Source organism: Vanessa atalanta, chromosome 20 (assembly GCF_905147765.1).
Source record: "Vanessa atalanta chromosome 20, ilVanAtal1.2, whole genome shotgun sequence".
NCBI lineage: Eukaryota > Metazoa > Arthropoda > Insecta > Lepidoptera > Nymphalidae > Vanessa > Vanessa atalanta.
Genome location: NC_061890.1, coordinates 2,917,600 through 2,942,705, shown reverse-complemented (window position 1 = coordinate 2,942,705; position 25,106 = coordinate 2,917,600). Strand labels below are relative to the sequence as shown.

Sequence of the window (25,106 nt, the reverse complement as noted above, 5' to 3'; positions counted from 1 at the left end):
ACGCATACATTGCAAACGCTGGCTGAACCCTACGAGATAGATCAAAATAATGTACTACAGTATTGTATACATTATAAAGGTCTTCAAAAAAGTCAGTAATGGTATATGTCTATCTCTAAGGGATAGCTCACAACAACCATTTTTATCCCTCACTTTTTACGAGATATAATAGATTATTTGCGAATCGATTTTAAGCAATATAGCAATAATCCTTATCCAATTCCAATAAGCACCTTAAATTCATTGTGCATTTAATATAGATCAATATGGCCTTTTACAGCATAAATTAAATGAATTTCGGAATTTTGGTATTATGAAGTTTGTGTCATTTAGTTTTAGTAAGAGATTAAAGTAGTGGTGTGGGATTACAGGTGTAAATTCAGGGAATAGACACTCTTTAACTATTTTGGGAATTATTTTGCTCGTATACCGTTTGTTTAAATAAAATATCTTGAAAGTGATTAATTGCACATTTGTGTCAAAAGTAATATAAATCACAGTTAACTAGAATAATAGCTATTTCATAGCGTAATGATTTGAAATTCAACAAATTATATTATATCGTAGGCTGTCCAAGATCGGACTTTTGTCGTAAAAGTTTAATGTTACATATTATTTAAAAAAAAATTATGTTTGGAAAAATAGAATTAATTTGTTGAAACAATATGGTTTCTCATCAATAACTATTGAAGAGTTAAAAGTATGATATTATTTTTAGCTGTTCCCGAGCTATGTTAGCCAACCGTATCTCCTACTGGCTTGGAGTTACTGGTCCTTCATACACCGTGGATTCAGCTTGCTCCAGTTCTCTGTACGCCTTGGAACACGCATTCAGAGCTATACGTGACGGTCATTGTGATGCTGCTATTGTTGGTGGATCGAACTTGTGTCTCCATCCTTACGTATCTTTGCAGTTCTCTAGGTATGGAATGATCTATTTCATACATTGCTGAAAGTCTGATCTGATTTTTATTGTTCTATTTTATGTCAATAACAAAGATTTATAGAATTTTTCATATAGTCTTAAATACTCATATCTATTGAATTAATTTTATTATACCAAGTTTATCACACATATTAAAACTTAAAAATAGTAATTATGTCATATATTTTTTCCGAATATTTCTTTTAGATTGGGTGTATTATCTCCTGATGGAAGATGCAAGAGTTTCGACAACAGTGCAAATGGTTACGCCCGTTCTGAAGCAATTGTTGTTTGTTTGTTGCAGAAGGCTAAGGATTCAAGAAGGTAAGACTTCGAGTTGATTGCTTTATCAATCCAAGGACTACTGATAGTATTTCCAATAACAGGAGTTACATACCTCGCTTACTTGTAAATTAATATGAATTTGTTTGTCAGTGTATTTCGCACATTTTTTTCTTTTTTTAAATAAATCCATGTCTGTGGGTTGACATTATCAGGTAGATTTTCTCATTATATTCGAAATTTAAATATATTTCTTTTAACATATTTAATTGTATCAATTAATATTACACCAGATACAAAAAAGAATCGAATATGTTTTTCCATAGTAACCATGACCAAAAGTTAAGTATTGCTATAAAATTTATTTTCTCAGGGTCTATGCCCAAGTCTTGCACGCTAAGACTAACTGTGACGGATACAAAGAGCAAGGTATCACCTATCCAGCTGGTAACATCCAGAAGTTACTCCTCAGCGAATTTTATGAAGAGTGTTCCATTCCACCCAGCACCCTTGAATTCGTGGAAGCTCATGGAACAGGTATGTTATATATTATAGGAGTTTGTAGATATTTTCTTGTAATAATATTAATGGATATTAATTCATTTAATGAATTGTCGGCTTTATAATAAGTGCCAGTTATGCGAAGACTTTGAGGAATTTTATTAAAGATCTTATCTTATCTTTCTCCTCCAAATGTATGCTCAGATAGGATGGAAATAGTAGGGCTAGAAGGAACCTGTGACTTTAACCTCGCTAAGCGTACAAAGTATAGTTAGATTGAAAACTCTTTAAAAATATGAATATAATTAACGTTTGACTTGTCTGGTCTTAATAAAAATGATGCATACAATCCAACTATAAAGTTTAAAAGTGTAATATTAAATTGTCCTTCTAATAAGGAGCAAAAATACAAAAGCGCATAAAAATAAAAACGACAACGGCTAATGGATAACGTTCAAAAGATAGGAAAGGAAAACTTAAACAACGTTTACTTGGAAAGCAGTCTGACATAAAATTAAAAAGCTCTTTCATCACGAACTCAACTATTGTCGTCGACACAAAGGAACGAGATAAATTTTCGTTTTAAGAAAAATACGAGAGAATACAACGAGACCAATAAAAACATGTAAATAATTCTGTTGATTCGTACCGAATGGACGCTGAAATTGCTTTTTGCAAAGGCACCGATGTCTTCCATTGGTAACTTTTCATTAGAATTTATCAAACATTGTCTGACATAGAAGACTTAAAATAACATGTGTGTTGGGTAAAGATATTGTTTCCGCTTGAGGATAAGATGTTGAACTTTCAGACCATAATCCTTTAACGTTGGATGCTGTAGCGGACATTTTTGCGACAGATTATGTAGGTTTATTAATAATGTTTTCCATTAAGACCAAGCATAAGATTAATTATAAATACAAATTAGGCATATTGTCTCCAATGTTTGAATTAGATTCCCGTTTGTTAACCATTCAGCCACTTTGGTTTGGAATAAGAATTAGAATGGAAAAATATTTATACTTTTTTTTACGGATGATTTAGAATTTCAATCGTTTCGTTGCCTTTATATATTTACAGATATATGTATGCGAGATGATGTTGCTTGTAAATTGTGCATTTACGAATTTCCTTAGTTTTTTCGAGCTGATTTTTGCATCATATTTTAACAGATATTTGTTTCTGTACAAAGTTCAATAGAGAATTGAGATATCGAAATATCCCATATAATCTTATTGTAAAAGATTTAAATCCACATCACATCACATGGCAACAAAAGACTTATTAATTTGTTATTCAAGAAAAATTAAAACCATCTCTAACCTGTAGCTTTTAAAAAATGGGTTTATATCTTATTTGTCTTTACAAAATGTAATGCGACTCAAAACCCAATTTTTTCTGTTTCCCGCTATTCCGTTTGAGTCAATTTGCACGAAGTGGTCATCGTACCGACAAATCTTAGACTACGTCAATGACAAATTTCAATACCTGTCATTATTAGGTTAAGTAATAATGACCATATAGACACACAGATAGACATAGACATAGAGTTTCTCAATAGGCACTTATCAACCAGGAACTTTTTCCCCATCAGGTACAAAAGTAGGAGATCCTGAAGAACTTAAAGCTATTGATGAAATATTCTGTACTGGACGATCTGAACCTCTTATGATAGGTTCTATTAAATCAAATTTGGGACACAGTGAGCCGGCTTCAGGTCTTTGTTCTATTGCGAAGGTAAAACATACTTATTTATTATTTACTTCTCAAAACATTTTTGCGTCTAAGCCTTTTGAAGTTTATTTTTTCTAGTTCAATCAAATCAAATGATATGTATTTTATTCAAGTAAACTTTACAATAAAGTATTTATGAATCGTCAATATTTCAACTTTACCACCGTGCCAGAAAACAGGGAGAAGAAATGCATGCAAATAAAATTTATCTATTTTATTTAACACCAGAATATTGTTTCAGCTCTGTATCGCCTATACTACTGGATATATTCCTCCAAATCTGAATTTCCAAGTTCCAAGAGAAGGTGTCCCAGCCCTAATGGAGGGTAAACTCAAGGTGATAACGGAAAAGCAGCCTTGGAACAGAGGAATGTCTGGTATAAACAGCTTTGGCTTTGGTGGTGCAAACGCCCACACTTTGCTTAAGAACGTTGCGAGACCGAAGGTAAGAAAGATTCAGATATTGTATTTGGTATAAAATGCCTAATTACCTTGATCTTCTAGAAAAAAAATAATTTTACTGATAACATCTAAAATGTGTCAGATTATAAGAACTTGAAAGTAACTGATAAATATGTTACTATTGTTTAATAAATAATATATATAATGTTTGAAAACTTGTATGAAAAGTATATTTAATTTAGTCCAGCAATAATACAATATTTTAATCAATGATCTTGCAAAATGTGGGATGTAACGTGTTCAGTCTGACGTGCTCCATTTCTGTCTATTGTCAGGTGGCAAACTGTTTTCTGAGGTGTATATTTTAATATAAAATTTAGTCGTAATAATAAAAGTAGCCTTACTTTTTACTTTAGACGAAAAAAAAAATAGTTCAGGGAATATATCACATAACTTTTTTTATTCATATGTCTACATAATCTCCATAGATTATCGAAGACACAAAATAACATTTATTATTATTATTATTATATTTTGAATAATTTATTTACAATTAGGTCAACAATGGAATACCATCGGACGATCTACCTAGATTGGTATGCATATCAGGTCGCACTGAATCAGCGGTAGCTAAGATTTTAGATGACCTTGAATCAAGGACAGTTGACGCTGAACTCATTAGACTTTTACACGCTATACACGATGAGGACATCACGGGCCATGTTGTGAGAGGATACACATTGTTGAGTAAGCTACATGTTATTGATTAATAAAAATTAACGTTTAATTAGGTACTCAGCTCTTTAAAGTTATCACGTGTCAAATGTGTTTCGTTACGGTCAAACGTTTTTTGGAGATAGAGGTTACTTCAATATTATCCATGATATAAACTTAAAAAATGAAGTCTAAACTCTTGAACGTCTTAGAAAATATGTATTGATTTTTATAAGATCTCGCCGGAGTAGTAGTAGTTAGTAAGTAACTCATAAGACTGCAGATTTTAAAGTTCAGATATCGTATTAATATAATCCAATGGAACTGAAAACCGACACGACCGGAAAGAATTCAGTCTGGACGGCTTTACATACTTGCTGAGGCATGTCCATCTTCTAGACTCCGTACTTCTGTCCTCTCAGTTTCCTCATCTGATTCCAGTTGTTACTGAAAATTGTAGGACAGATGAACCCAATAATAACATCCGCCCGAAGTGGAGTTTTAATCCAAGACCTCCAGATTTGCGGACTTATGTTTAGCCACTAGACTAACGAGACACTAATTATTTATAATTTACTACCAGAAAGCTAAAAGAGAAACTGATATTTTTTTTGATTGAAATTGTTTCGATTGTTCTATATCTTAATACAGTTAAATAATATATGTATAACTTTTAATATTTAGATTCCACACCAAAAATGAGCGTGTCACTAGCGCGTAGCATCCAATACTTCTCCGGTGTTCGTCGTCCAGTGTGGTTCGTTTACTCCGGTATGGGTTCCCAGTGGGCAGGAATGGCTACTCAGCTCATGAGGATTCCTATATTCGCTGCTGCTATTGAAAAGTAAGAGTGAAAGCTATTATCTCGTTTATTTATATATTATCAGAACGTCACAAAGACAATTATTAATTTTTAATGCATTGCTAATTCAATAGTGATGCATAATTTAAATACCATAATTCATCTTCCATAGATGCCACAAAACTCTAGAGCCCAAAGGCATAAACTTGACCAAGCTAATAACGGATCCAGACCCCAAGATATACGACAACATCCTCAACTCCTTCATCGGTATCGCCGCTGTGCAGATCGGTCTCACGGATGTTCTGAAAGCTCTTGGAATTGAACCCGACTTCATTATTGGTAAGAATTTTACCATATTTTGGTAAGAAAAATTAACAAATAAGCTATTCAATAATAAGTTTTTACCTTTACCGTAAGATGTTATAACTAGTCCTTTATGATTTTACAGTTGTAGGTAGCATACTCATAATGAGTTTTATAAATTGCAATATTTTTTTACAGTAGATATTCTGGAGAGTAGTTAGTTAGTCGGTTTAGAGTAAAATCTAAAAAATATATATCAGAATGTATTTTAATTCGAAAAGGACTTAAAGGTAAACATTAGTAACGCAAAACATTGAGCTACAAAATGTAACGCTAATATCCAATCATGCCTGTAATTTCCAATGCCTTATTGTCATTGGAATAAGACAATTATTGGTAAATACAATATAGCTAAAGAACATTACTTTGTTTTTATTTTTAGGCCATAGTGTGGGTGAATTAGGTTGCGCGTACGCAGACGGATGTTTCACAGCGGAACAGATGATTCTTTCAGCATACAGTCGAGGTTTGGCGTCAATAGAGACTCCGTTTATTAAGGGATCCATGGCTGCTGTTGGTCTTGGATACAATGATGTAAGTTCATACTGTGTTTATAACTTAAAGTCTCATCTAAAGATATTTTGTAGATAACTACCGACATGTTTTATTCAAGTAAGCTCTAAAATTCATTTTTTAAAAATAGGTAGATGAACTGATAAATGGCTAAATATCGTCAATGCACAACTATCCTTTTGTTCATTAAGCTTGGACATTGTTACTTTGGATCACTCACCTATAAAATCGGAGCACAAAAATAGCTGTTTGTCGGTGACGTGTGTTAACTTTTGGGCATTTATGCCATGCAATAGTCTATCTTTTATTACAACGATTTATACGTGATCAAATACTATATAATTGTTTTGGCAAATTACTTTTTGTTTAAAAAACAGATAAAAACGATAATTCCACCTGAAATTGAAGTGGCTTGCCACAATGGACCGGACTCCAGCACGATTTCTGGACCAGCGGATAAAATGAAGGCTTTCGTTGCCAAACTCGTAGCGCAAGGAGTGTTTGCCAAGGAGGTGCCGTGCTCTAACATCGCCTACCATTCTAGATATATCGCTGAAGCTGGTAAGTTTGCATATAGTTTGACCGTAATATAAATATAATTTAAATGAAAAAATACTAATAAGTACGGTAGATAAATGAAAGATGTAAGCTATTTTGTTACAAAATTTCTTATCATCTTGTAAAATGGTTAGAAAACATAACCTAATAAAAGGCTTTCAATGCCAACCTCATCGCTATCACTTATTTATGGAATCTCTGGATTCCATAAAGTAAATAAAGATCTACAGCTAAATAATAAAACCTTTACTTTAAATTTCAAAACAGGACCAAAACTTCTTAAATATCTGAAGCAAGTGATTCCATCGCCAAAACCACGTTCAGAACGCTGGCTCTCCACCTCTGTGCAGCAGGCCTTGTGGAAAGATCCCAAAGCTGAAATGTCTTCAGCTGAATATCACACCAATAATCTCCTGGTAAGTGCTGTTGAAGAGTTCACTGTTCAAAGTAAGAATGTTAATTTCTTATACAAATAATTTGATTTGTTGTTTATTTTTTAAGAAAAGGCACGTAGAATAGATATCTAAAATGGAACAGAAGCATATAATGAACAAAATATTAAAACATTTAGCTAATTTAGAGAAAAAAAAAATTACTTTGTGAGAGATTTATGCTATGTGCATTTCATTCTTTACACGACAGTGTAGCGACTGCTTTACCATCCACTATAGATTGGAAACGTTCCAAGAAATCTTGTAACAGTTATTAGATACGGTTTTAATCATATTCCAATGAACTTCTTATACGAAGGTTCTGAAAAATCAAGCTTAAAAATTACATATTAGATAAGTTTACTTTGCGATAAGTTTTGCTAAACGTAATATATTATTCTTTTAGAGTCCAGTGCTCTTCGAGGAGACGGCTCGACTAATCCCTGCAAACGCTATCACTATAGAGATCGCCCCACACGGACTCCTACAAGCAATTTTACGTCGATCCCTCAAAAAGGATGTCATTAACATTCCTCTAACTGAGAGAAAACACGAGGACAACGTACAGGTTCTCCTCACGGCCTTGGGCAAGTAAGTAATAAATTTTCCTGGATTAATTAATTAATAAATACCAATAAAAGATTTGCATCGATTGAGGTCCAAGTTAACGTATTACTAATATTAATACGACATAAGATAACTGGTTTGTACTTTCCAATAGTATATTTATAGTTTTTGCAACGAAAGAAACGATTGTGGTTTCGATAGAGTATTTAAAAATTTCTGTATATATACTTGTTGACATTCAGCCAACATATATTATACGTATAATTCTATTTAACTAACATAACTTTGTATTTTAAATGTTGGAAAAGGGTAAGTCCTGATTTCTGTGTCAGTTCTTCTCGGTAGAAACAACATTCTAGTTCTGTAAAATGATAATTGAAAATTGCTAGTAAAAACTTACTTGAATAAAGATTTATTTTAAATTAGTAAAATTCCTAAATTAATCTTTCCTAAAGGTCAACTGTTATGTATTCAATGTAATCAGAATTGTATCCACAATTATCAAGTCATGAGCTAATTCTTTGCTGTTAAAGAATATTCTGAATAATAAGTACGATATTTACAGATTATACGAAGCCGGTCTTAACCCTCGTTTAGCCAACATTTACCCGACCATAAAATTCCCCGTCTCGCAAGGAACTCCCATGCTCTCACACCTCGTCGAATGGGAACACAGTGAGGACTGGTGAGTTAATTACAATGTAAATACTCCTAACCTTATATTTTAGAACTTAAATTTGATAAATTAAAAGTAATCTGAAACAATTATTAATTTCTCACTGATGAGTTTATCAAAACTCCATGGGTTACTTTAACAAGTGTTTAATAGGGAAACAGGCAATGTATTAACATAACAAAGTAAACACCTCTATATGTCCCAAATTTGGGCGAAGTTTCTCTCCTCTTAAAGAGAACTGTTGGAATTTATGCCACTGAGCTTCACAATTGCAGGTTGATGAATACATATATGGCAGAATTTCATGCGTTTCGTGCATGTTTCCTCATGACGTTTTCCTTTAATATCGAGCCGTTAAGACAAAGTATAAACAAATATTAAATGAATGTACTTTGCCCAAATTTTATTTTAAAATCCAAGTATTCTAGCCATTCGTCTTTGTCACATATCTTCTGAGACATATATAATTACATATAATATTAATTACTTCTATATTATCAATATGATAAATGTTCAATATAACCAAAAACGCCTAAAACTGGCCCAAAACAATAAAGTCGTACGGATATTAATAGCAGCACATCCATCAGGCGCCCGCAAACAAATCGCTCTCGTAGGGCTCGTGTCATTCGTAAAACGAGTTTTTAGTTGGAATCGAGTGATTTTTGATGTGAAATGTTTGTGAAAAGTATGTTATTAATACATTAAAATGATAAAACGATTATTTTTACGAAATAATTGTTTGAGTAATTATAGAAGAGAATAAAAAATAACTACTAAATAGCTGCAAAGAAAACTAGGATTGAATTTAACGAAAAAGTTATTGTTGAAGGCTAAGTTACTCCTTATAACAACAGCTTTCGGCCAGTGATAGTCCCGTCAAGATAGGTCCAGTCGTTACAGAGCCAAACTCTGGAACAAATAGACAGACAGATAAAAATTGTAAAAAAATGTTATTTTGGCATATGTACCGTGTGTACATACATATGCATTTAGTAAAAAAACAGTTATTTTAACATTACAAACAGAAATATAATAAAATTGATAAAATTGACAATTCAACTTCTCTCCAAGACAGAGACAAAAAAAAAGGTTAAGAACTGTCCATGTTTAATATCGTGATTTAAATTTATTGTATAGTCTAGTAAGTAGGTAGGTAATTTTGTCATTATTTAATATTATCACGTTTTACTTTAGGTACGTGACATCATACAAAGCACAAGAGAAGATGAAGTCTGGTGAGAGGACAGTGAGGATGTCCATTGTTGATGAAGACAGCGAATACATGGTCGGCCACGTCATTGATGGTAAGATTTATTTTTTCTTTGGTATACTTTATATTTGTAATATATCCTAGATTTAGACCTATTAATAGTAAAAACTTTGATGTTATTTATTCATAGTATATTAAGTTATATTAACTTATAGGTAAAAACCACAATTTATATATAACCACAGACAGGCACCACTGAATTTTCATGTGCTTAATTTGTGTTTAAAATTCATCTCTTGCTCGGCGGTGAAGGAAAACATCGTAAGGAAACCGGCATGTGTCTAATTTCAACGAAATTCTGCCAGATGTGTATTCCACCAACCTGCATTGGAGCAGCGTGGTGGAATATGCTCCTAACCTTCTCCTCAAAGGGAGAGGAGGCCTTTCCAGCAGCGGGAAATTTACAGGCTGCTAATGTAAAAAAAAGTAATCCCAAAAAAATGTGCCAAAACATTCTGTCCCGATAATTTTTCTCCGTCATAAAAATCTAAACCAGTTCATCAATATATATTTTATTTGTCGTAGGTCGCAACTTGTACCCTGCAACCGGTTACATTGTGATGGTGTGGGAGACCCTCGGTATGATGATGGGAGAGCTGTTCACAGAAGTGTCCGTGGTGCTCGAGAACGTTCGATTCCAAAGAGCTACTAACATCCCTAAAGATGGAAACCTAGAGTTTGTTGTGATGATTCAGAAAGGAAGTGGGAACTTTGAGGTTAATTGTATTTTAAACTGTTTTTAGTTTGTACATCACAGATATGTAATTTTCTTAATATCATAAATATTTTTTAATTTAAAACAATCTTAAGAAAGGCAATATTTAACAGATCGTCGAGAGTGGTGCATCCATTGTGACGGGACGTATTTACGCAAAGAAGAACGTTGGACAGGATTACCGCGTGCTTCCATTTGAGCCGGAAGTCACTGGACCCAATGTTAAACATCTACTTACAAAGGACTTCTACAAGGAGTTACGTCTTAGAGGTTACCAGTACAGGTAATGTGCAGATTAAAATCAACTTACCAGATTTTGTTATAACTTTGTACGAGTAACGTCTCTTCTAATCTAGAGTCAAAAGCTGCTTTAATATATCAGATTACAATAGATAGGGAAATAGATTAATTAAATCATAGTAAATGTTTAGTGCGTAATAATGTTGGTTTTCAAATCAATTAATATCGAAGTGAAGTTATAATTCAATTAGCACTAACTGACGAAGCCGGAGATTCAACCATGTGGATATAAATGTATTAATTCATCAAATAGTTAGTAGAACGATTTTAGCCAATGGTATTTGTATCATTATATAGTATAAAACAAAGTCGCTTTCCGCTGTTTGTCTATATGTATGCTTAGATCTTTAAAATAATACAACGGATTTTGATGCGGTTTTTTTAGATTGATTGATTCATGAGGACGGTTACAATATAGTAGAGAAACACTGATAAATTTTAAAGATTTCTAAGGTGATGTCTTAAATAAACATATTTTTTGCACTTACATTGCGAACGCTGGTTGAACACTACATATAAAAAGGTCTTCAAAAAAGCCTGCGATGTCTATCTCTTAGAGATAACCCACATTTACTATGGCTTATTTTCAAAGCGAAATAAGCAATACAGCATTAATCCTTATCCAATTAAGTACCTTAAATACATTATGTATTTAATATAGATCGATAAAGGGCCATCCTTTACAGCATGCCATTTAAATGAATATTTTCGAAGATATTATAGATTGAAAACGCAGGGACATAGCGGTTTGTATTGTCTAACGACTGAAAAACTGTGTGTCTCACAACGTGTAAGACATTCTGTAGTATATTTAGTGGCAGTATTGCACCCATGCGAAGCCGGGGCGGGGTGCTAGTATATAATAGTAATAAAATACCGGGAAATATAACAAATTTACCATTTAGAAAATTTATTGAAGGCACAATCAATTAATTAATTTTATTACTCATTTAGAGAATACTCTTTGGATAGAGTTTGGATTTAAGTTCTTTTTGCAGCACCGGACTGTAAACAGTTATCGAACAGTAACGCTATTATAAATCTGGTTCATTTTAAAAAAGCAACCTTGGAAGTTTTTTGACATTTATTTTTGCTGGAAACTACTTTTCGAAACGGTGTTAGAATTAAAATATTGACGGCTAAAAAGTGCTGTATTGTATAGTTACCTGTACTTAGTTGTAGTTGAATAAAGTAAATTGCATTCGAAATTGAACTTTGCTTATATTCATAACAATCGAGATGGTTAAATAGGATCAACGGCATCATTGTACAAGATAAGTAGAGAAAAATTGTAACGCTTTCCTTCTCAGCAAAGTCCTTTTATCCAAGTCCAAGTCAAATAGTTAAATTCGGTGAATAGTCATTTAGATACATTTATTTATTTATTGAAAAAGTTACACCATCAACTTATCCCTAAGCACTTAAAATTAATATCTGATGTGGGTAACATTCTAAGTGACACGTCTTTAAAGGTGTAAACAACAGTGAACTTCAAAAATATTTTTTATATAGTTTATATAAACCAAAGTAACATATATAAAATATAAAATCAAATCTTAATAACTTAATAGTAATTCGAATTAAGACAACAAAGATAAACTAATGTACTGGGGAATATAAAAGCAAATTAGAAAATTTAAAAAAGGAAAAACTAAACTTGAATTTATTACTTATAAGGTATGAGATCGAACAATGTTCGAAATTTAATTTTGTTAAACATCTTTGGAATGTTTAACAAAATTAGTTTTATTATTATTAATAATACATATTTGACATAGCTTTCGCAATAAATGTGTAATTAATTGGTCGAAAATAGTAGTAACTATTGAGTTTCTTGTCGGTTATTCTCGGCGAATACATGTCCAATTCGAAGAGGTAGTTTAAATTATTTAAAGAAATTTTGCCATTGGTTTTTTATCACAAAAGTCATCTTCTGCAGTTCATTGCTTCTGATATATTATATTTCCAAGTTCGTTTTCCTGCTCGAATGGAACAATACACTAAATTTTAAGTACCTTGATTTGATATGGCATTATTATTAATTATGCAAGCAGCCATTTTGGTTTCGAAAATATTATGCATGGAGTTCAGCCAATTTATTCATAGTTGGAGTTAAATCCTTCATTTACTCGTATAATATATTTTTGATATATATAAATATAAATGTGTCATTGACGCTAAATATTTTATATGTTATTTCGCATTCAAAGCAAACATTAGAATTCGCATAATTTAACTATTATATACAATACATGTATATACTTATACTAATATTGTGAACGCTAAGTCAAAGTCAAAAATCTTTATTCAATATAGAAGTGTTTACTTTGCTTATTGATTGTCAAAAATCTACCACCGGTTCGGAATTTAGCACCTCGGACCTGAGAAGAACCGGCGAAAGTAACTCAGCGGGATATGTATATATATTTTTTTGAACCATTTTCCATGTACAATGATAATTATATTTTAGTTATTTGAAACAGCCTGGAGGCATTCATTTCATTCCCAAGGTGTGCAGTCAACTAAAAAGTCATTAGTGTTGTAATATCCTTTAGCACACAAACGCTTTTTAACGATTCTTTTGAATTTTATAATTGAATAATTTTGAACGTTTTCTGGGATCCTGTTGTAAAAACGTATACATTGCCCCAAAAAAGAGTTACTAACCCTGTGTAATCGGGTACTTGGAGTAACAAGTTTATTTTTGTTCCTAGTGTTAATAAAATGTACGCCACAATTTCTGGGAAAATCATTTATGTTTTCGCGTACATACATAACATTATCATAAACAAATTGAGAAGCGACAGTCATTATTTTAATTTCTTTAAATTTAGCTCTTAACGAATCTTTTGGGCCCAGGTTATAAATTGCACGAATAGCCCTCTTCTGCAGTACAAAAATAGTATTAATGTCAGCTGCATTACCCCAGAGTAGGATGCCATACGACATTATACTGTGGAAATAACTGAAGTACACAAGGCGAGCCGTATCCACATCAGTCAAAAGTCTAATTTTTTTTAACGCATAGTCTGCAGAGCTGAGTCTATTCGCCAATTTATTTATATGGTGGCCCCATTGGAGCTTAGAGTCTATTGTCATACCAAGGAACTCTGTTGATTCTAAAACAATTAATTATCTGTTACCTTCTCAATCTTAAATCGCTAAATCGATTTAGTTGAAATTTGGTATGGAGATAGTTTCAGTACCGGGGAACATAAGCCACTTTGAGACCAGGTCAATTTTGAGACCAAAAAAAACTTATAGATTTTTTTAAAGTTTTTTCACTAGGCAAGTGAAACTGATTCCTAAAACATTTTTTTTTTTAGTTTATTTTGTTTTTGGGAAACAAACAATGAGATGACAATTATGGCATAAAAATATACAATATTACTTACATCAGCTAAGTTTCCACTAATACTAGTTACACTTGTTTTAATAAATATCGAGCATGGATGATATGTATTACTCTTATTCTAATGCGATAAAACATTGAACCCTGCCGTGGTCAAAGTCGGAAAATCTGAAAATATATTAAGTATATAAACCTTAAAGTACCCCAGTATATATTTTTCTGTGTCATAGAATTTAAACTAATTTGAAAAACAATTAAAAGTAAGTTCTATAATGATTTTCTGAGACCATTTTACTTTAATTATATATCAACGCATTTTTGCCAAGATATCTGTTGGAAATATCATTATTTCCAGTCCATTGAAGCGATTCATTATGTATATCTATATAATTTTTTGAGATTAGGCAAATGTGATACAAGTTAAACGCCAAGTCTGAAGAGATCTGAGAAAATCTTGCATTAGTAATATGAATGGTTTTGTCGCACTAAAACAGATTTTAACTTTTGATATTTATAATAATTCGGATTTCTAATTCAAAATTGTCGCGGACAAAGCAGCGACGAGGTGTGCCAGGTTGTGTTATTAATATGTATCATGAATTTGGCGACGATTGTTTCATCGCACTTAACCCTTGATCTTTGATTGTTTATAATGTGGTTTCTTTTAACTTTTTAATACGTAGGTGTCATTGATAACAAGTCACTCGTAAGTGTTTTATTTTATTAGACACCCTCTCCGAGGTAAAATACTATTTTCTGTGTATTTAGTTTTAGAAAGGAAAGACTATCTATTATTCAAAAATGTTTTCAGGGAATATTTATAAAATATTATCGTACAAATTTTTAAACTAGCAATAATGGAAATTTATTTCCACAGCGGCCTCTTCCGAGGCATAATCGGATGTAACGTCGAGGGAACCCGAGGCCGCTTGGCCTGGGTCAACAACTGGGTCGCCTTCATGGACTGTATGCTGCAAATGAAGATCATCGGGCAAGATACTCGAGGACTCTTTGTGCCCACCAGGATTGAGAAATTGTCTATAGATGCAAATATGCATTATGATGCTTTATCCAAAACGAATCCTGATTCTTCGAGGCAGTCATTTGAAATTAGGGTGTATCACGATGTTGACGTCATCAGGTAACCTAATAAAAAAATTTAAGGGTGTTAAAAAATATATATATAATATGTCTTTTCAATTTTTAGGTATTCTTAACGTGTAGCTAATTTAATAATCTTTAACTTTTTTGCCAGGGCTGGTGGCGTGGAAATTCGAGGCTTGCATGCGACACCGATTTCAAGAAAAATTCCACTTGGCGTACCAGTTTTAGAAAAGAACGTATTCATTCCTAACTTCGGAAAATCTAAGATGAAGGTAAAATTATAAACAGAATTATGACATCCATCGAATAAATTGCTTGCCCAGCAAATTCCAAATTTGTCGTCATAAAAAATAATTACCTTGTTATAAGGATTTAAAATTAACGTTAATAACTAATGTAGCCTCTTGCAGTTTTTTTTTTATTTACTTAATTTATTTCTCGTATCTATAAAAATCAAATACTTTTCAGATCGAAGATATTCTCAGAAGCAATGTTCAGCTCATCCTTGAAAACATGCAAACTTACAAAGTTAAAAGTATTGAAATTGTTGACGATGAGTATAAAAATAACGGATGGGAGCCAATTCTGGAAAAAGTAGCAGACGTCTTAGGTGATCTACCGTTGGTACAAGCTGAGTTATCTATCATCTCTGAGGATCCAATTGAAATGCCATCAAACATTTCCGTAGAAAATAAAAAACTAGCTGGAGAAAATAATGCTCTTATAGTTATCGGTGCTAATCTGCTTCAGAGACCTGAGGTACATACATATTTGAAAACATTTTTTTTTTTATTTTTAGCTTTTCTAAACTATTTTTAACTTTTTTTAAATATATTCGTATCATATATATAACATTTCTGTAAAGCACTAATTAAAATTACCACATTGTTAAACTTCTTTTGTAGGTACTTAAAAATGCGCTAGCAACTCTCCGTGAAAAAGGGTTTATTATGAGCCGTGAAAAAGTACCCATTAATCGAAAAGATTTCTCTGATAAATACGACATCATTACCATACAAGACACTGGCTTCGAATATATAGTCCTCTTCCGAAAACGTGTTGGTGCAAAACCGGCTAAATTTGTCAAAATCGTTTCATCTGATCAAACGTATGAATGGATAGACAAAGTCAAGGAGGAGCTAAAAGTCGGCCAGAAAGTAGTTTTATATAGCCAAGATGAGCCGATAAATGGTCTATTAGGTCTTATCAATTGTCTGAGGAAAGAACCTGGTGGTGAGATAGTCTATGGTATGTTAATTGCCGAACCTTCAGCCCCACCATTCAATCCAGATTTGGAATTCTATGAAGAACAATTGGATATGGACTTGGCTATCAATGTCTATCAAGAAGTAAGTGCATCGTTTAATGTAATAAATTTTAATGATTTGGATAATTATTTGTTCAGCAATAACTTTTATTATTTTACCATTTTTATAAGAAACATAAAACGAAGCTAGTAGCATTTACGAAGCTGAAAAATATGTTTTTTTTTAATATATTAAGGGTCAATGGGGAACGTACCGGCACTTACTCTTGGGCGATTTGGATACTATCAAGGCTCACCACGCCTACGTGAACACCGTTACTATTGGAGACCTGTCATCGCTAAGATGGCTGGAGGGACCTATTAGAGTGAATCCAGTTTTCAAGAACCCAGACAATATTCTAATACATGTAAGCAATACATTTTACAACACTGTTGAAACCTTTAAATGGTCGATGCTGATTTAATTGTGCCATCAGGTTTTATAGACTATAACTACAATAACCCACTGCCAATCGTCTTATTTAAAAAATAATTCGCTTGTCAACATAGGTATACTGCGCGGCTCTGAACTTCCGTGACGTGATGACGGCTATGGGGCGCGTGACGGTCGACGCCGTCGCAAGAGGCAGACTTGCACAAGAGTGCGTGCAAGGGTTCGAGGTCGTCGGCAGAACTTGCAAGTAAGCCATTTTACCTGACATCGCAAGAAATATTCTTTAATCGTTTTGCATTAAATGATAAATTATTTTGGTTCATGTTAACTTACCTTACAAAATCTTTAATGAAATTTGTTATTGTTGACTTTTGTCTCTTATAAATCTTTTTACATCTAATAAATCCCGTTCAGTGGTACTCGAGCTATGTGCATGGTGAGGAACAGCGGTATGGCAAACATGGTGGTAGGGGATAAGGCGCTCTTATGGGGCATTCCTGATGAATGGACTTTTGAGGAGGCTGCTAGCGTGCCTGTAGCTTATGGAACTGTATACTATGCCTTGGTGAGTTAATTATTATGAATATAGTTTAATTATGTATCTACAACTTCTTGTGTACCATTTGTGAGTTCGTTTTAATCTAAGTTCGTTTCGAAACATAGACTAAAGACTTCCATAGTGTAGTAAAACAAGTTTCTATATACATCTATTATATACGGAACAAATTAGCATTAGCATTAGCATTAGCAGCCCGTAAATGTCCCACTGCTGGGATAAAGGCCTCCTCTCCCTTTGAGGAGAAGGTTTGGAGCATATTCCACCACGCTGCTCCAATGCGGGTTGGCGGAATACACATGTGACAGAACAAATAGAGAAACGAAAATAAATTAAAACAAACCTTTAAAGTTTCACAATCAGGATATAACTTTTGTTCAGATAATGTATTTTCTAATTTTATAATAGTATTTTAAATGCATCTTTTTAATAGGTAATGGTAGGCCAGATCCAAAGAGGAGAATCTATCTTGATCCACGCTGGTTCTGGTGGTGTTGGTCAGGCTGCCATTAACGTTGCTTTATACTACGGATGTGAAGTGTTCACGACTGTTGGTACTCCGGAGAAACGAGCCTTTATTAAGAAGCTTTTCCCACAACTTAAAGGTATACGTCAATTTTGATAAACCTTTCCTTGAATTCATTTTCGTAAAGAAAATTCCATTAACCACATTAGCAATTCAAGTCACAGTTTGCATGATGAACAATAGAACAGAATCAAGGCTACGAAAACAAGGTGGTCCTGGATTGAATTTAATTTCAACATTTGATTTACAGACAGTCATATTGGCAATTCTCGTGACACGTCCTTCGAAGACATGGTCAGAAAGGAAACGCACGGAAAGGGCGTGGATATGGTTCTCAATTCTCTTGCCGATGAGAAGTTACAGGTATTTTGGAATCTTTATTCAATGACGTCTATAGAATTAAAAATTGTGACTGTTTGCTAATTAATAAGAGTATAATGACAAAACATTGTTTATTTGTAATTGAATTCTAAATGACGATATAATTGTAACGTTATACTTAGTTAATAACTTTGGCGAAAGTTGTCACTGTAGCTATTAATCATTATTATGAAAAAAGTATATTTAAATAACAGATAATCATGCTTACTTATATTCTGAAAATACATGACATATTACGTACGTACATATATACGTACGTATATAAGTACGTATAAACATACTTTTGTCTTAGAAATGCAAATATTTACTGGAGAATAATTTAAAAAAAAAATTCCTCCAAACAGTACTCATATCGTTTAAATACTCGTATATTTTTAATATTTGTTTTTTATAGCTGGATAAATATTTTATACATATATATTTTTTCTGCAGTTTTGTATATATACTTTAATTAACAAGCTCGTTTAATTTGTTTAGGCTTCGATTCGGTGTCTCGGCTACCGCGGCCGCTTCTTGGAAATCGGAAAGTTTGACATCAGCAACAATACGCCCATCGGCATGTACTTCTTCCTTAAGGAGATCTCCTTTCACGGAATTATGTTGGACTACATCTTCGACCAAGGCTACGAATTTAGAAAGGTTACTTTCATTAATATTTCGTTTTACAAATTATATTCAAAAATGATTCCCAAGATTTTCATGTTCATTGCAAAACAATTTAAGTGGATGTCTTATATATTATGTATCTTTCTAAATATGACTTTAATTAATTATTTTGAACAGAATCTGCAAGATTTGCTGTTATCTGGTATTGAGAGTGGCGCTGTTCGTCCACTTACGTACTGCACTTTCAAGAAGGAACAAATCGAGGCTGCATTCAGATACATGGCCGCTGGAAAACACATTGGAAAGGTGAATACTAAAACCATTATGTATGTATATGAAAAAAAAAAGCTGGATATTTACTAGAAGTCCCAGATCTAAATTTTATATACTGATAATTATTGTTATTAAAAAGTCGTCGCCATTTTATATTATACTCACGTGCTTTAATAAATATTTAAAGGATCTGGCCCTGCACTTAATCTCTCTTTGATCGTGTCGAATTACCATCTTATCAGAATATGATAGTAGGTGAATAAAATGACAGCACAACATTCATTCAACATACATTACATACATACAATCTTGTGCTATAAAAACTTTACGTGTAAGTTGTTCGAAACTAAGCAATACAATTTGTTTGGTGTAATGAGCTTACACGTAGCTGCACTGAGTCCTGCCACTTGTAAGGAATAAGTCCTTTATTTATTAAGAAAAACGTTGCAGGTTATTGTTAAAATACGTGATGAGGAACGAAGCAATCGTCTAACGAAACCAACATATACGCCCATTGACGCCGTTCCTAGGTACGTAACTAATAACCCATTACGTAAAAATTAAAAACATTTACCAAACTAAATAATTTTAATTTTATAGAATAGGTGTATTGAATCTAAATAAACACCTTCAGCAAATTAAATAGGTTATTAATAACGATGACAGTACGTGGATGCTAACCTAGTGTGTAAATATATAAAAAAAGTTAAAACTAATCAAGAGTTTGATCGGTGAACGTACTTAGTATAGTTAATATATGCAATAAACATTGGAATTTCCGTACAATTATTACTAAGTTTGATTTATCGTCTAGATACATGTGTGATGAAGAATTAGTGTACATCGTTGTGGGAGGTCTCGGTGGCTTCGGTCTGGAGCTTGCAGATTGGCTCATTCTGAGAGGAGCCAGGAAAGTTCTGCTCACCTCCAGGAGAGGAATTAGTAATGGTTACCAATCATCGCGGCTGAGGTTAGTGATATTTTCTTAATAACACAATTAAAAGCGTGAGCAGAATTTTTAAATCAAATCTTAAGTTTGTGTTGCTCATAGAGGTAAATAAAAGTGTTTTTTTTTTAATTTCAGTTATATCGTTGTTACTTCATAAACATATTATATTTGTCAAAACTTATCTTTTAACAGAGCATGGGCGGGCTATGGGGCTGATGTACAAATTTCAACGCATGATGTCACGACAGAAGAAGGTTGTGAACAAATGTTGAAAATGGCAAATTCTATGGGAACAGTCGAGGCGATATTCAATTTGGCAGTGATATTGAAAGATTCCATCTTCCAAAATCAAAGTCTGGAATCATTTAAGACGTCGTTCGCACCCAAAGCATTAGCCACGATGAATTTGGACAAGCTGTCAAAGAAATTGTGCCCTAAATTGAAGTGAGTATTATATATTATGATTATTTTATTGCACTTTTCTAGCCATGAAGCACTTCGGATCATGAAATATTTTAAGTAGAAATTATACCTTATTAATACGATGCCTTTTTCCAGAGATTTCGTGATATTCTCATCCGTGTCTTGCGGTCGCGGTAACGCTGGTCAGACCAACTACGGTTTCTCCAACTCCGTGATGGAGAGGATCTGTGAGTGGAGAAAGAAGCTCGGCCTCCCCGCGCTTGCTGTTCAGTGGGGTGCCGTCGGAGATGTGAGTGTTCTAATAGTTGGAAGAGTGTAGTCGATAGTTTTAATTAACGGCAGTCCATTAGAGTTAAGCTGGTGACATATTGATAAATACTTTTGAGGTACAATAATGCTATTTTTTTTTTAATATAGCTAGTTATCAAAACTTGTTTATAACTTATGTGTGTTTAGAAAATATCCATTGAATTATATATATTTGTATTTGCTTTTTTGTATTAATATACATAAAACATAAGTAATAATTATGTTTTATGTATATTAATACAAAAATGCTCCATTCAATTCATAAATAACAAAAATGTTTGTACCAAATAAATTCATTTTATAAATTGTTGATGGTATCGAAGCAACGATCAATTCAAACGCAAACGGGGATGCCATCGATCATGATGACATTTTAATCGACTAGTTAGAAAACTGTTACCTAGATAAATAGATAAATGAAAATTGGTTTAAATAATAATACTAAGCAAACTGCTCTTTGCATTTTATTAAATTAATCGTTCTCTTAAAACTCGAAGTCTTACTACTATTAATAATAGTTAATTAGAATGATTTATTAGCAGCAATTGCTGTATGTTTAATAAAAAATGTCATTAACCAGTTTCGTATTTTGGCGTAGGTTGGTCTCGTAGCAGACATGCAAGATGAAGACGTCCAATTGGAAATCGGTGGAACTTTACAACAAAGGATTTCCTCCTGTCTGCTATCTCTCGACAAATTCTTGAAACAGGATGCCGTGATAGTATCCTCGATTGTGGTAGCCGAAAAGAAAGCTGGTGGTTCTGGATGTGGAAGCATTGTTGATGCAGTTGCCCAGATTATGGGTAAGGAAATCAAAATTTTAGAAGAAATAGTAAGAAAAGTAAAATAAAATAGTTTTTATTATTTATGGTCACTATATCTAGTCTACGTGATTTTTTTGTTTTTTTGAGTAATAATCACTCTTGAGCCGAGATGTCCCAGCGGATAGAACGCATGCATCTTAGCCGATGATTGTAGGTTCAAACTCAGGCAAGAACCACTGACCAACTGAATTTCTATGTGCTTAATTTGTGTTTATAATCCATCTCGTACTCGTTAAAAGAAAATATATTGAGGAAACCTGCATGTGTGGAAATTCACCAACCCGTGTTGTAGCTGCCTGGTAGAATTAGCTCGAAATCACCTCCACAAACAGAGAGGAGGCCTTAGACCATCAGTGGGACCTACTGTTATTTTTTAAACTCTTTTAAATCAATTCACAAGCAACGGTCGCTGTTGAACAATCGTCCAATCATAATCAACTAGGTACAGGAGATCCATCCTAGTATTATCACTTTAAATAATTTAACTAGTGTTCGAATACTGGACATCTGTGAACTTAGAATTAAATGGAAATTGATCATTAATATTGTATGGAGTTTGGGCGTATTAAAATATTCCTGAATTATAATACCACGAGTGAAAGTGTATCATCACGGAATTATCAGAACCTACAGATTAAACAAGTCAATGTCCTCTTCATTGTTCTGGGTTATTTTGCTTGAGACTAGTTAGTCCATTTAATTTCTCTAGGTACTCAGGAATAGATTATTACTACTTTGTATTTTCTAATTTCTAGGTATTAAGGATCTCAAAACAGTGTCTCAGCAAGTGTCTCTTGCGGAATTGGGCATGGACAGTATGATGGCGGTCGAGATCAAACAGACCTTAGAGCGAGAATTCGAGATATTCCTGACAGCTCAAGATATCAGAACCTTGACATTTGCAAGGTAATTTTTTATTAATAAGTGGTTCTTAAGACATAGCGTTCCAGCCATTTTAAATGTATGAGATTTACATTTTGTTTACCTTTTTTTTCATTAATTTGTCGACAATTTATCATTACGATAAGTAACGCTTTTTTAAAATATATGACTTTTTTAAAAAAACTGCCACTTCTCAAAATTTTAGTTAAGTAAGAAAGTCAGTTTCATGATTAAATGGAAAATATATCCAAACAGGTTGGTAGAACTCACAGCTCAAAAAGAAGCCGAAGCATCGACATCAGTGTCGGCACGTCATATTATCCCTGAAGATGCGGCTGGTCTCCGAGTCCTCATGAGGAACTTTGGTGATGAAAACTTGGCATCAGAACCTTTCATTTACATGCCGTCTATGGTTAGCGATGGCTCAGAGGTAAGGAATGCAGATTTAATTGTTTAATTTGATTTCATTTTATTAAATTATGTGTATTTACAAACATAACCAATATAAGGTTCTCTTTTATTATTTAGTATGGTAAACATACTTTAATTTTTTTGAATACTTGTATATTATTAACTGTTAAGTTTTTTTCGCAGACCGACATATCCGTTCATGAAAAGGAATCGATAATGTTCATTCTACCCGGTCTAGAAGGTTGTGCTGCGGGAATGGCGGCTTTATGTCGTAGGCTTAAGGTCAAGATTTGCGTTCTGCAATTTGGCAATGAAGAGAAGCACGATACCTTAGATTCCTTAGTCACTAGGTTACACAAGGTATGGATCGTTGCAACAATTTTAGTTATTAACTTATTACTAGGAATGTTCGAATTCTTAAAACGTCATAATTGGCAAAATAGGTTTATGGTTGGGTATTTTGTTTCAGACGATAAAATCAAGATTATCTCCTGGAAGTCCGTACATACTTCTCGGATACAGTTTTGGTGCTTTGCCCACGTTGAAACTGGCGAGCATATTAGAAAATGAAGGTTTGTAAACTGTTATCTTAACTAAAATTCTCTTATTCCTGTATACTCGTAGGCTGCATTAAAACATATTTATAGAAAACAACTGAAATGGAATAAATATTTTTGTTTATCAACTCATAAGAGTTTAAAAAAGTTATTTTAAAATATCTTACCGGTTTTATTTATTTCATTTATCTAACTGATGCTTTTTGATAGAATCACTATGCTGTATTTATTTTAAATGTGTTTATTTATGTTAATTTTAAATTTCCAGGACACAATGGAACAATATTCTGCTTGGATGGCAGTCCAGACTTCCTCTATGCGATATTAACCTTGACAATGTCCGCCACGACCGATACTCAGTTACAAAACAGTTTAATTAGCCTAACCATGGATATTATCACTCCGAAAAACGAACTAACTAACACACTTATGGACAAACTCAAGGATATCGAATCATATGAAGAAAGAGTTCAATATGCATTGAAAGCATCTCCCGCTCAGAATAAATATTCAAATAAATTCGTAGCTTCGATTGCCAATGCAAGTTTCGATCGGCTTAAAATGGTCCTCAATCAAGATAAGCTGAAGAAGGTCAAGGCACCAATAATTCTATTGCGTCCGAAGGAAAATCCACAATTCATGGTTATCGAAGAGAATTATGGTCTGGATAAACTCACTGAAGGTCCCGTGACCGTTCATCTCGTTGAAGGTAACCATGTCAGTATAATTGAGAATAAGGATTGTGCGAACATTATTAATAGAGTCTTAGCTGCACAAGACGGAAACAAGATTGGTCAGAATGTTGTAACTAATATTGTCGAGAATCAGCGTACAATAGAAATTTGAATTTAATATTTAACATAAAACAAATCTTGTTATTAAGTATTTTGTTGATTACTGTTGTTGTTTAACTCGTTGTTGGGAGTTTTGGTAGAATTATAATTTTTAAAAGTATTCATTAAAATTTAATTGTGTTATAATAAGTATTTGTTAATTTATAAACGTATAGTTTTATGGTTAATTTATTTTAGCTTTAAGGTAAAAATATACCAGTACCGAATAAAATATTCATTAGTTAGGAAATTTTGTATTTTTGTAACATTTATCGTACTGATTGTTTTAAGGGTTATAATGACATTTTTTAATTTGTTCAAATTAAGGTATGATACTTATTTATTTCTAAAATTTGATTGTGATTTTGGGTACTTTAGTGTCGGTTCTTGTGAATATATAATGAGGATTTGTATGACGAGGTGACTTTTATTTATCTTTTCTTGCCTCTCTTTGATCGCTGTAGTTTTTATATGCAGTCCTATCCTTGTAAAGTAAGGAACAAACGGTAAATATCCCACTATTGGGCTATGGGCTCGTCTCCTTTTCGAGATTTTTTTGAGCTTATTTCTAACTAGTGTCCACGGCTTTGCTCGCGTGGCTAGCTGTAAATTAGTTATAAATAATTTAACAGACTAATTTACAATATTACGTTAATTTAAG

General features: G+C 33.0%; 1 protein-coding gene across 1 annotated transcript in view; it reads left to right on the top strand.

The window, feature by feature from the left end:
• LOC125072047 (fatty acid synthase) overlaps window positions 1-24,861 on the top strand; it is a 39,565-nt gene extending 14,704 nt beyond the window's left edge. The window contains exons 5-41 of the mRNA XM_047682527.1: window positions 719-922; window positions 1,133-1,249; window positions 1,581-1,744; window positions 3,303-3,445; window positions 3,684-3,887; window positions 4,402-4,591; window positions 5,243-5,402; window positions 5,533-5,702; window positions 6,109-6,260; window positions 6,617-6,800; window positions 7,065-7,213; window positions 7,635-7,819; window positions 8,361-8,480; window positions 9,669-9,778; window positions 10,270-10,460; window positions 10,573-10,742; window positions 14,989-15,252; window positions 15,367-15,487; window positions 15,684-15,974; window positions 16,121-16,564; window positions 16,719-16,889; window positions 17,032-17,162; window positions 17,330-17,480; window positions 17,905-18,076; window positions 18,248-18,360; window positions 18,856-19,017; window positions 19,162-19,290; window positions 19,708-19,787; window positions 20,072-20,227; window positions 20,399-20,650; window positions 20,765-20,918; window positions 21,537-21,741; window positions 22,518-22,668; window positions 22,900-23,074; window positions 23,239-23,415; window positions 23,525-23,627; window positions 23,881-24,861. Coding sequence (XP_047538483.1) covers window positions 719-922; window positions 1,133-1,249; window positions 1,581-1,744; window positions 3,303-3,445; window positions 3,684-3,887; window positions 4,402-4,591; window positions 5,243-5,402; window positions 5,533-5,702; window positions 6,109-6,260; window positions 6,617-6,800; window positions 7,065-7,213; window positions 7,635-7,819; window positions 8,361-8,480; window positions 9,669-9,778; window positions 10,270-10,460; window positions 10,573-10,742; window positions 14,989-15,252; window positions 15,367-15,487; window positions 15,684-15,974; window positions 16,121-16,564; window positions 16,719-16,889; window positions 17,032-17,162; window positions 17,330-17,480; window positions 17,905-18,076; window positions 18,248-18,360; window positions 18,856-19,017; window positions 19,162-19,290; window positions 19,708-19,787; window positions 20,072-20,227; window positions 20,399-20,650; window positions 20,765-20,918; window positions 21,537-21,741; window positions 22,518-22,668; window positions 22,900-23,074; window positions 23,239-23,415; window positions 23,525-23,627; window positions 23,881-24,458 — 6,793 coding nt within the window. The 3' untranslated portion in view covers window positions 24,459-24,861. The remainder of the gene's footprint in view (window positions 1-718; window positions 923-1,132; window positions 1,250-1,580; window positions 1,745-3,302; window positions 3,446-3,683; window positions 3,888-4,401; window positions 4,592-5,242; window positions 5,403-5,532; window positions 5,703-6,108; window positions 6,261-6,616; window positions 6,801-7,064; window positions 7,214-7,634; window positions 7,820-8,360; window positions 8,481-9,668; window positions 9,779-10,269; window positions 10,461-10,572; window positions 10,743-14,988; window positions 15,253-15,366; window positions 15,488-15,683; window positions 15,975-16,120; window positions 16,565-16,718; window positions 16,890-17,031; window positions 17,163-17,329; window positions 17,481-17,904; window positions 18,077-18,247; window positions 18,361-18,855; window positions 19,018-19,161; window positions 19,291-19,707; window positions 19,788-20,071; window positions 20,228-20,398; window positions 20,651-20,764; window positions 20,919-21,536; window positions 21,742-22,517; window positions 22,669-22,899; window positions 23,075-23,238; window positions 23,416-23,524; window positions 23,628-23,880) is intronic.
• The last annotated feature ends 245 nt before the right edge of the window (window positions 24,862-25,106 follow it).